The sequence below is a fragment of the Larus michahellis genome, chromosome 2, assembly GCF_964199755.1.
Source record: "Larus michahellis chromosome 2, bLarMic1.1, whole genome shotgun sequence".
NCBI classification, from domain to species: domain Eukaryota; kingdom Metazoa; phylum Chordata; class Aves; order Charadriiformes; family Laridae; genus Larus; species Larus michahellis.
In genome coordinates, this window is record NC_133897.1 from 39042372 (window position 1) to 39054715 (window position 12344).

General features: G+C 40.3%; 1 protein-coding gene across 5 annotated transcripts in view; it reads left to right on the forward strand.

Annotated features, from left to right (window-relative positions):
* Window positions 1-12344, forward strand: part of WIPF3 (WAS/WASL interacting protein family member 3) — a 38869-nt gene that overhangs the window by 9071 nt on the left and 17454 nt on the right. For 4 of the 5 annotated variants that reach the window (XM_074574936.1, XM_074574931.1, XM_074574934.1 and 1 more), the window contains exon 2: window positions 5726-5864. In XM_074574936.1, coding sequence (XP_074431037.1) covers window positions 5781-5864 — 84 coding nt within the window. In that variant the 5' untranslated portion in view covers window positions 5726-5780. Of the gene's footprint in view, window positions 1-4944; window positions 5865-12344 lie in introns of those variants that run through there. The other variant, XM_074574932.1, reaches the window with a different exon arrangement.

The following is a 12344-nucleotide window of genomic DNA, read 5'->3' on the forward strand; positions in this document are numbered from 1 at the left end:
CAGAAGTTTGTCTCATAAATGGTGTGCAATCCGGGTTACTGTCTGTTAGGAAATAGTGAAAGGCTAGAGTTTTCTTAGTCAGCTGTAGGAATATACCTGTGAATGTCTTAAAATATATCTAGCAAGATAGGTACGTGTGTGAGTGTTTGCACTTCTCATGAGCTGTAAAAGAAGGTATGAGTTTCGTGCTTCTGCACTGCTCTTAAGTCTCTCAAATACAGCAGAGACTGTCAAGTATTTTGTGGACAGGGTTATTTTTGCAGAGGGGAGAGAGACTGTGAGGATGCTTGGAGGCTCTACCTTGATTATTCCGTGTTCTGTTCTCTGAACATAAAATGTCATTCACACTGAAAATGGTAGAAAGAAATGTAGCTTCTGGTCATTAAAAATCACATAGTTTGATTCCGTCATACTTGAAATCTAAACTGGTTCATTCCAAACAGAAGCTTTTTCCAAGTCATTTCCAGTTGTGTGATAGTGACAGAAGAAAAATTGATCTGTGTAACACACGTCTACTACTGTCTGGGGTTTTTTTCTTCTCTGCCCCTACATGTGTTGTACTGTTTTAATTTAAAAGTCTGTGGTGTGCTTGTACCAGTGATTTCAGCTGTTCTTCAGCAATGTTTGACAGGAGCAAATGGGGGCACAATTAGGCTCATTGTCTACTTTCCAAATCATGAAAGTTGAGCAGATGCTTCTTGATGCTCTTTCTTCTGTGTAATTCTGAAATTCTTTTACTTTTCTGTTAAAATATCAGGACTTAAAAGCTAGAACAGTGTAGTTAATGGGGAAATCACATTTGATTATATAAAAGCTGATTAAAAGTTAAAAACGGAGTTTGTGGTCTATTTTTTTCTTCGGTTTTCAGTCAAGAAAATAAGACCTATATTTCAGATAAGCCTTCCTGCACACCTGTGAAATACCCATCTAAATCTGTAAGTTTCCCCAAAGCTGAATTACCTACCTCAGAGAGCATGGTTGCAATGATTGCAAATCCAGTAATAATGAATCAGTTATTTTGCAGTCCTTTCTCTAAATGGATTAAAAGGGTTGCATTTTCAGTTCCAGCTGTGTTGTTATATATTAATGAGTGTACCACCTAAGGACTCTAGCCATATAAAAGAAAAAACACAAAGCCCCAACGGAATAGATGCTACTAGTTAAGAAATAATTTTGTGTATAAATGCATATTATATGCATTTAAATAGCTGTGATTTTTTTCCTCTGTCCTTCCCCCTTCTAGACATCATTCCAAATTGAAGGCACAGCTGTTCCATGCCTTGCCTTTCCATGGTGGGTGAAGGTACTTTGCAGACAGACCTGTGGTGGTTCTGCTGGGCATCAGGGTGGCAGGAGACGTTGTCAGCTGCTCTCCAGAAACCACGTTGTTCCTTAGCGTGGCTCTGTGCTCCCAGAAGGACTTTGTCTTAGGGTGAGCCCAGTGGCAGAGTCACTGTGGCAGTGACACTTTAGAAGGAGACCTTTGGAAAGCTTTCAGATCAGAGCTTCTGTACGTCTGGTGGCTGGGCAAGGTGAGACCAAATCTACATAAAATCTTGGGCAGACATATTGAGTCTACCACAGGTGAAACCAGCACAGGGCTGAGAGCAGTTTGTGGAGAGGAGACATCTGCATGTACTCTGTCTTGTCTGACACTTCAAAATGAAAGTCTGGGTGAAGACTTCGTTTGGGCCTTCAGAAATTTGGAGCTTGAATTCTATATTGAGGTCTGCGCTTGCTGTTCTTACTTAAACCCAGCTGCTATTCAGGCAAGCTCTGTGAGAGGCAGGGAACAGTCTGTGACACCTGAAATTGCCGGTCTTAGAATTACCCTTACCAGGAGGACAAAAAAAGACCAATTGTTTTGGAATCGGAGAACAGTAATAATGTTCACTGACTGATGGGACCATTTGTAAGAAGTAAAACAGCTCAAAAAGAATAATTAGTCCTTGTAAATGTACTTCTGAACTATAATTCTTATATTTCAAAAAGCTGATGCTGAGGAGTAGGAGAAACTATTTTGCTTGCTACAAGGTACAGTCATCTGCAGTGACTGTACCTGCTACAAGGTGCAGTCATCTGCAAATGGGATCAAGTTAAGAAAACAAGAAATTAGGCTGAGTGTCAGGCCAGTCTGAACTATGAGAGTTATTTGACTGAGAAAGAGCTTCCCAAGGGAAATAATAGAAGCCACATTATTTGGGACACCTAAAATTAGATTTCAGAAAGCACTAAAAAAAAAAAAAAAGTACAACCTTGCTTTGGCAGGGAGGTGGACTAGAAAAGGCAGGGTTTGGGATTTTCCTTTTTTTTTTTTTTTCTTTTTTTTTTTTCAATAAATTCTGCAATTGTTGGGCCTGATTCTGTTTTGTGATGTGGAAGCCAAGGGAAGATTTATGTTATTTTTTGCCGGAGAAAACTGAGGCTAAACACGCAGCCTTCTCCCCTCCACCTATTGCCAACTTTGTAAACCATATCTTTTTTATTTCTGTCCCTCAGGGGTAGTTCAGACCCCTCTCTTCCAATTATAAGTACGTATATTTAGAGGAGAGGAGAAAGGGCGCGTGTGCCTTAAGGACCCTTCGTGGCATTTCCCTCTTGTCCGGCTCTTCAGAGACAGAAGAACTGATCCATGTGGTACCGGTTTTTTGTTTTTAATTTGGAATTTATTTAGCTTATATTTTGCAAATCCATAACCCCGGCATGTTCTGAAGCCATTATGTGAAATTGCCAACCATATTTTAACTAGCAACTTGATGGGGGGGGGGGGGAAGCAAGTGAAATACAGCCTTTAACCAAGGAATAGAGGCCTCCAAGTAATGTGTTTTGATATATTGAGAATGTTGCAGTCTTCTCCATAATTTTATTTAAATACAAACCACGTAAGTGAGGCAGGTGCAGTGATACAAAAGAGGTTCTCATATCCAGTCCTACATATTAAAATGTGTAGATCATGCAGTTATGACTAAATATTAAGAGCCTTTTTTTTTCATTGTAAGTTAGTTTGAAGATGCCTACCTTTATCTACATACAGTCTTTCTTTGCTATCAGTGTCTGCTTGTGTGTATGACAGCACTCCGTCCAAAGATCGCTTGGACAAATAGAACCCTTACATGGAAAAGGTTTCTTCATTGTATAGGTATTAGACGGGTTAACCTTCAGACTGTAATAGTACCGGTATAAAAACATATTAATTTGTTTGTGTGCACAAAAGCACACCCAGGTCAGGACACTTAGCCTCTGAATTTGTGATAGGAGACACAGGAAGGCACATACGCAGAGTTTTCTGAAAAACAGTTTGTTTGTAAAGGACTTGAAACAGTATGGGAGGAAAGCCATGGCGCGTCTCCAGTATTTTGTTCAAGGGTGGTGGGTTATAGCCCCCAAAATGGATTCTTCTCCCGTGGCACTGGACAAGAGGATTCAGGCTAGGGGTGTGAATGTTCCCCGTGCACTGACCTTTGGGCTGTAGATGGCCACGCAGCTTCTGGTCCAGGAGCTTAGTCTGCATCGCTTAGAGGAACAGGGGCTGGGGCTGGGGCTGGGGCTGGTGAGAGAGGCAGATAGAAAAGTCAACTGATTGCATTTCAGATGCAAGACTGACTTCTAAATACCAAGAGCTGATTCCCATTTCCTTTCTCCCACTGCTGCTCGCCTCCAGTGTGCTTTACCTCCTGCTGCCATGCACATGGTCTGCCACAGAAGCGTGGGTTGTATTTTTTTTTTCTAATTTGACTAAGAGCATATTTCCCAATCTAAATCCTTAATGAAGACAAAAGGCCTGTATTGCAGGGCAGGAAGATACTAACCCGAAACATATTATTAGCAGGGAAGACTCATTCTCCTTATGTCCCTGTTTTTGAATGACTTAATTGAGGAAAAGAGGTATCTTCTGATAATAGCATTTTGCACAGGGCAACAATGAGGGTGGAGTGGTGGAGACGCTGCGATGACAGCTTTCTGGCAGTGATTGTTATTGAAGTGATTGCCACCAATTCTGTTACAGATCCAGGGTGCTTTGATAGGCTAGTCCTTTGCAGAGCAGTCTCTCAAGGGAGAAAGCAAATGTTGCAGAGACTCTGTGTAGTTAATTTTTGATCGATCTCCCATAAAGTGTTTTACAAGACACAGCAGAAGGAAAATACTCAGATATCACCTGGATATTGTTCCCGTACACTTGCTAGGAAGTGTACAAGGCTGCATGTGCCTTTTAACTTCATTGCCTCTTCTAATCTATCCCTCTCTAGCAAAACAGCTAAGTATTCCCCGAAAGATTGTAACATGCCTCATTTCTGTCTCGGCCTCTCTCCTGAAGCTCTCCAGATTGAGCTGTCTCATTTCTCCTACTTACACAGAGGATTCTTAAATGACTTGACCAAAAGGTTTCAGGCAGCTGGAGAAGCATAAACAGAGTGCCTGCTTTTAAAAAAAAGAAGGGAAAGATGAGGGGCGCAGGGCCTGGGAACTGTGGTCCTTTCACCTTAAATTTCTAGAAAAACATCAAAAGGAGTAAAATGTTTCTAAATGCTTAGAGGAGACAGGAAAACAAATTATGATCTACAGAGAGGTATAAAGAACAAATGTGTCAAATCAATGTAATTTCCCACTAAGATAAAGCCTTACAGAAATGAAAGAAATAGCAGATGTCATATTTTGTGTTCTTGTAGGGCTTTTGACACTGTTTTGCATGACGCTGTGAAGAGTCTCAGAAGACAGTTATGACACAATGGACATAAAACTAGATGTAAAACCATGTTTGGAGCATTTATCCAAGTCACTATCAACATAAAAGAAGTTATCAAGTATGGCTTGGAGAGGGCTCTCTTTAGCACTGCCTAGTACTTTCATTTGCAATTTTACTGATGAAATACAGGGTTTGCTTGTTAACTTTACAGTTACGACTGTCAAGATGACTTCAGACCAAGAGGGGATGCAACCATGTTGGGGTCTGGATTAGAGATGAAAGTCAGTGAGTGATGCCCTGTCATTCTGCAGGGGATCTAAAAAACAAACCAACCCAACAACATACAGCTTTTGTTGTCTTTTTAGTCAGGGTATTACTAAAGAATTGTGAAAAGTTAACATTTAAAAATGGCAGGAAAACACACGCGACTTTAATACTTGAAATGCTTGGTCCTTACATGCTGTCACTTGGTAATAGAACTATATTTAATGAAACTTTAACTTGTAGAATTATTTCTTCATTTATTATTCAATCCTGTCTTTTTTCCCTTGTTTCTTTTTTTCTTTTTTTTTTGTAACATTGGAGGAAGTCCAGTGAACCTTACCAAGTTCCTTACTTTATCCTTAGAGCGGCAAAACTCTGGCTTAAAGTCAATGGAGATTTTTGTCCCAGCAGGAGTGTCCACATGCGGTTGACTGTGATTTGTTCTCTGCAGAATTGCATTTCAGGGCTATGGGCTAGATTAAGGCAAGGCGTAACAGTTAAAGCTGGACAGACTGGCATCTATGCATTTGGTGTCCGTGGCACTTGTCCAGATCTGTGAGCTTGCTCTTTAGATGAATGTTGTCATCAGAGAACTATAATGAGGCGGTTCGTACTGTAGTTTTGGAAGCAGTGCAGTATAAAAGTCTTCAGTCTGCTGAGAGCTAGAAATTTGGCTGATCTTCAGCTTACAGTGTATAAACACGTTCCTCTTCTTTTTTCTTTTTTTTTCTTTTTATTTTTCTCACTTGTCTTTCTCCTCCCTTCCTTCCCCTCAAGGACATAGACTTCAGCTGTATTTTTCATAACTGCGTGAAGCTAGAAATCTTAACGGATGCCTGTGCCACCGCCGCCACCACCACCTCCTCCTCCACCGCCTCCACCGCCTTCTGGAGGGCCCCCTCCACCACCGCCTCTGGTAAGATTGACTTTTCATCTCTGTTAGCAAAAGCTTAGTTGTAGTAGCTATCCCAGAGCCCCCAGAATTTTGGTGCGGATATTCATAGCAAATATCCGGGGCAGATGCTTGTTTTGCTGGCTTTTGTTCTTCTGCTTATTAGAGGTGTGGTCTCCGAAGTAGGGTGCATGAGGTGGCCCACTGGGGTGCGGGAAGAAAATATTAGAACTTCTGTCATATATCTGTATAATTTATAAATAAATAAATATACACATATTGGGGTGCACGCTCGAAATATTTTTTTACTGCTAGGTGTGTGGGATCAAAAAGTTTGGGATGATTGCGTTAGAGTGCATGTGGTGAGAATTTAACATTTGTGAATACTTCTCCAGCGACAGGGAACTCTCTTTTTCTATTGGTAATGTGCAGGTGGTAAGTGTTATTTTCTTCATCCTCTTTCTCACAGCTTCTGTTAAGACTCACAGTGTTCTGCTGTAGGTGTTGCTCTTTCTAGCGTATGCCGTCTTCCTGGGGATGGAGCACAATATGCTTTTATACATGTGCAGGAACAATTACCGCTTGTAACAGATCATTACTCTGTGTGTCATGAAGTAGAGCATGCGCCCTGCCAGCACGTTTGTGCTAAGAGGAGGATGCTCTGAGTGGAGTTTCAGGGTATTACATTTTCATACCTTCACAATCAATTACTGGACCTAGGGTAAAACCTGTGTAAGTCATTCCTTGTATTCTGCGATCATTTGTTCATAGCCTGTTTCTGCATTGGAATTCTTAGACCGTTTTTAAAATAGTGAAACCTGGCATGGTTGTGTTCAAGACTTAAAATCTCTCCCGACCTTTTCATGATTTTTTTTGTCACTGCTGTAATTATTTGCAGTGTATGTTAGTCCCTGTAGCAAAACAGTACGTGGTACTTCAAGTGTACTTCTATTTATTTATTTATTTGTTTGTTTATTTATTTTTCTTTTATGAACTTCATTTCTCCCTTGCATTCTCTGGCATCCCCGCCTGTTTTGTTCCTATGAAGATCTGTTGGTTTGTAAAACTCTCCATGAATTGTGGAGATGAAGAGGAGGAAGACAAAGAAAGTACATGAAATCAGCAGTGCTTGATTCCTTTTATTGTTCCATTTGAACCTTGGTCCCTATGAGCAGTGTTTTCAATTAGCAGCTGTTCTGGGTTGGTACACAACCTATAGTTAGATACTGAAATAAGTGGGCTGAATTCTGTGAGCAACTTAATGCCCACAACTGCAATTAAAGTCAACAGAAGCTGCTTCTTATCCTAATAAATTTAGCTCAGTAAGTATCAAGAGACATTTTTGGCCCCCTCTAACATATGCCAGTTGTAAAAAGCTTGAGAAAGCTGAGAAGACCCCTAAGGACCAGTATAAACAAGTTTGTTTGTTTGTTTCCCCTCCTTTTCTGATTGCTAAACCCACTGCTGTGATAGGGTTTTGGTACAAGAAGGCTTATATGGTATTGCCACATTTTAGTCAGATCATTCTATTACTAATATGATCTTCTGCGGGTAAGACATACAGAATTTAGGGTCAGTTTTATCATGGTGATACGGTACAAATTAAACGTATTTCTAATTAATGTTTGATATTAAAGCCTTCCTTTTAAGAAGTGTTGACACTAAAAAGAGCACGTGAACCAACACAAAGAATTGTTTTTTCTGTAACAGCAAAAGGATTTTTCTCTGTCAAATCTGAATGAGAGAGGGCAAACTCTGAGAGGGTCTGTAGTCTCCCCGGTGAGTTCAGCAAAAGCGCGGTACGAGAGAGAGTCAACTCTCCAGTTGGTGCCAAGTTTCAGACTAAAATTTTCTGATGGGGGAATCCATAAAAACTTGCTGCGGACCCTATTTTCTTTTACTGGGAAGCTATTTTCTAGAACTTGGCATCTGTCTCTTACAGCTGCTGAACTGCCCAGCTGTTGTTACAGCTGCTAAATCTACAGTTGGAAGATGGAAGAAGAAATAAATTCCAACAGGCACGTAGCTTTAAGGAAAACCTTCAAAATACCGAAGTTTTATTTGGCCAGCACCTGGAAATGTGCCAAAGCAAACAGCACTGTGATTTTTATTATACTGATACAATTAAAACGGAGTAACCAGTAACATTTACATGTTAGCAATTAAAAGTTAGGTTTTAATTTCCCTGTTGATATGCAGGCGAGCCACTAGTTTAATTTACTCGATTTATGTTAAAAGAGAAATGTCTGTGCATAGGTTGAGGTTTTAGAATCCTATCAGTTTGCACAATACCGTTGCATGGGTACCATCGACTTGCCTTGTTTTTCTAATTATATGGATAATAGCCGTACTTTCCTCTTGCTTTCATTATTAAGAGATTTGTAGCAGAACTAATCACCACATTGTCTTTTTTTCTGCACATTTTCTTAGTGAATATTGTGAGCCGCGGTCCCAAATGATTTTGCAGTCCTTACTTCGTTGAAATCCTAAGCACTGTTGGCACTTGCCTTTTTTGTACTGTTAACTCCCTCTTAAGGCAGAAGAAAGTTAGGTTCTTTCCTACTGTTTTCCAAGATTTTGGAGTTGCAGATAGTCTGTAAGTACTCATACTGAATTCTGCTCACAAAAGTTGTTGCAAGGCACAACTAAAGTGATTTGGAGGAGGAATTTAAGACATGGTAGGAGCCACCTGTGCCCAACAGCTGAAAAGCTACTGGCTGTTAGAGCGTACTTAAAAGAAAACGAAGTGGATTTTTCAGGAGGGAACGGTAGGGTATCTGCAATAGCAGATGTAGGTGGCTGAGTCAAAATGTAAATACAGCTAATTGGATTAATTGAGCGTGTCTTCAAATGCCTGCCTTCTGGGGGTCATAGATAAAGATGAGAGGGATGAGTAGGCAGAATAAAACTGTGCCCAAACACATTTTCTGGCACTGGCTTACAGAATTCAGATCTTTTCTCTTTCCCTTTTCCCCTCCACCCTAATAAAGGAAACTTAGAAATAAGGCATTAGGATGTCTGTCCTAAAGCTCTTTCAATTTTATAGGCATATGTGCGTCACGTAAGGTGGGGTTTTCATAATTTTTTGGGTTATTTTTTTTTTCTTTAAAGCTTTCTGCTCCTGAAGAACTTATTTTTCTGTCGTTTCCCCCCCCCCCCCATTTCTTTTATGCCTTTTTGCCTTTTACTTTGGCATATGAGGCATTCTGGTTAGTTTGGGTTGTCGTATTTCCAGAAGTAGATATCACCACTGAGACTGGTTAAGATTTTTCTCTGCCTTATCTCCCAGGAGAGGATCAAGAGAGAATTCTGCTTTGATAAACCATGTTCACTTTTTATGTGCAGTGGAGGCTGGTCACTGCTGTGCTGCCTTTGTACGTCTGAATTCCTAGCGTTATGATCAGTCATCACCTATTAAAATGTTAATATTGAAGGAAGTGTGTATGTGTGGCAGCACTGCTGGGTTGTGCCTTATTCAGAGAAGATGTTTGTTTAATGATTCATATGTTTCTGGAGCTTAAGAAAATACTTCTATTCTCTTTAGAATTGTTATTATTAAAGACTTAGCATAGAAATTAACCCCCAAAATCACAATGGATCAGATGATTAAAACCAGTAAGGTAGCATCAGGAGTTTATTTGCCTTATTGGCATACTGAAAACTAGGAATATGCTTACTTTGTTGAAATAGTGCCAGACTGGCATGTAGATTGATCTTAATGATTACCTCACTCTTAGTTTAAAAAAAAAAAAAAAAGAAGAAAATAAATAGAATTTCTGTTGTAGATAAAGATATATCAGTGTTTACCAAGATTATTATTCTGACCTTATTTTCTACTCTTGTAATAAAAAAAATCAGAAAAGCAATTCCTCATGGTATAACACTGATAAATACATAATCTACACAGAGGTAGGATTTCCAAGGTTATGAAAAACATCAGCTGATAGTCGTCCTTGGGGAGATGTTTTTCTTCCCTCCTTCATGCAGTTGTCAGAGCGTAAACCTCGTCGAGCTGTTTCCTTCAACCTTCCCAAGAAACCGAGCGTGCTACAGCGCTTATCTGAAGTTGTGTGGGAGTTGGGTTTGCTCCTATGACATTTAGCGCTACTGTTCTTTGGAAAGAGAAAAAACAACGTATGTAAAACAGCTTGGCTGAAGATAACGGTGATTTATGGTATTTTGATTTGGTCTTACCAAATATAACATGAGAAAGAGCGTGTGTGCATGTAAGTGTGCATATGCATAAATGTGTGCACATGCTTGCTAATTATTTATTGTAAAAATTAAGGTAGTTTCTCAAGTTTTCATTGAGACGCCTAGACCTGCAAGCGTAACATGGAAAGAACAGAATCATGCATAGCGCCAATTACAAAATATGTAGGAATGTGTTTATTAAAATTTTATGCGAGCTGTGAGTAAGATGATATTTAGTACTTTGTCACAAAGTCCCTAGGTCAGGAGATACTAAATCATAATATTTATTGCTGCTAGGTAAAACATACTGGAGCGAGGGAGAGTGGAGGCTTGGTAATCTTGATGACAGGCCATCGTACAGACTGTGCTAAGGGCTGGGCAAAGTGCAGCTGAAGTTTTTGAGAATGCTTTGTTCCAGCCAAAATAAAGGAAAGTGATTTATAGTGTTTTAATCACGCAGCAAGTCTCACACCAGTCTGCTTTCATAAAGAAGTGAGGGGCAATTATGAGGAAAAAAAAATCTGTGTCTGTGTGTGGTTCGTTTGACTTAATTTTCCGACACTGGAAAATGTGTGATTGCGTAGCGATGGCATCTCGAAGTGCGGCTGCCGTAGCCTTCTGCTCTTGTAGCCAACAAATACAGAAAGGGTAAGCGTGAGGTCTGAAAGGTGGGGAAGATGTAAGGAAAACATAAGAACTAGGTCGGCTCCCCGTGTTTCATCTGGACAGGTACGTACTGCATACATTCATACGTGCTGATCTTCCGGAATGCTTCACTTGAGATCTCTTAGGTCACCAACTTTAATGTATGTAGGTGGTGAGTTCTGTTTTGCAGGTTTCTCCGTAATGTCATGTGTTGTACAAGTTGTTTGAATGGAAAGCATTTAAATTTATTTTTCTTATTCTTACTCTCTGTTTTTTATCTGTATAATTTTCCATATCAGAGTATGGAAATGGCAGCGTGTTGCAGAGGTACCAGCTGTAAATGAGCAAGCCCAGGTATTCGAAGCAGCCTGGCTGCAGAGAGCGAATAGGTAAATTTATCATTCTAATCACAAGGTAATACTGCCCTGAATAATCAGTACCCCATCTGTAGTGCACGCACTGGCTACATATTAAATTCCATCTGTCAATTAATATTACACTTGCAGGCTTTTAATTAAAAGAGAACCCAGAATTACAGCGATACTTGAGTTGGGCTTCTCTGTGAGGCTGGAAGGTGACATTGCAAGAGAGATTGGTTTCTCACTGTTTTCCTATTTTGGGCTGACCATAATTTTGCACGGCTGCTAAAAGGCATTTCAGAACGATCAGTAGCTTCTACCCAGGTAACTGGGTAGGACAAATGGCTTAGCCTTCTCAGAACAGAGTGAGATAAAAGTGTGATACGTGTAGGTTGTCACATGTTGAATATTTCGTTATCACTCCTCATAATAGCCCTTGTCATTGTGGGGACCCTGCTGGGGCAGACAGAGAGAATAAGCAGAGGTAGCGGCACCAGCCCCCACGGCAGTATTTTCAGCCTTGTGCTGTTTGACGTGTTCGTTGCAATGCCAGGGCCTCAGGTTTTCTTCTTTATATAAGAATTTTCACTCCGTTTTAATTGATGCCGAGGAAATCTTGGGGTTTTTAATCCCAAAAGTATAGAAATCAGAAGGTGAAGTTCAAAATTATTTTTTTGAAGCCAGTCTCGGGGTATTTTTGGTATCTGACTTGCGATCTTTCTGAATTGCAGGGAAACACTTCTAGAGTCGTTTTGATTTTTATACTGTCTCCATTTTGGTGGCTTCTGTTACTGCATGTTTTCTGTTAGTGAAAGAACAGCCAGAATTTATGTTTCAAATGTGGGTGTCAGTAAGTTAAATTCCCACAGAAAAGCTAAATGGCTCAGCAGGTATAAATCATCATATTGATTCCGTTGCATTTTTGCATTCAGGTGCAGAAATTTAGCAACACACACTGGAAAAGTGTGAAGTACACCCTTGATAATAAGCCCCCTGCTCCACTTGTATCAGCAGCAGTTGACCCTTTGAGCAGAGAAGATTTTACTTGGTCTGACGGAGTGGTGCTAAGGGAGAATGAAGAGGGTTTTATTGGGCGCGGTGGCAGTGATTGCTGGTGGTGTTTGAAATGCGCAGGGGGATATAGACGTAGAAGAGAATAACTCCTGCTATGCTTTTTTTTTTTTTAATCTTTTGTTCCCTGCCGCTGTGTCTGCTGGTACACTTTGAGCAGGTAGATGCTAGCGCAGAGCAGGCGCCGTCTCTGCTAAGCCTGAAAACGCCTCACTCTTCGGGACTAATGCCAGGA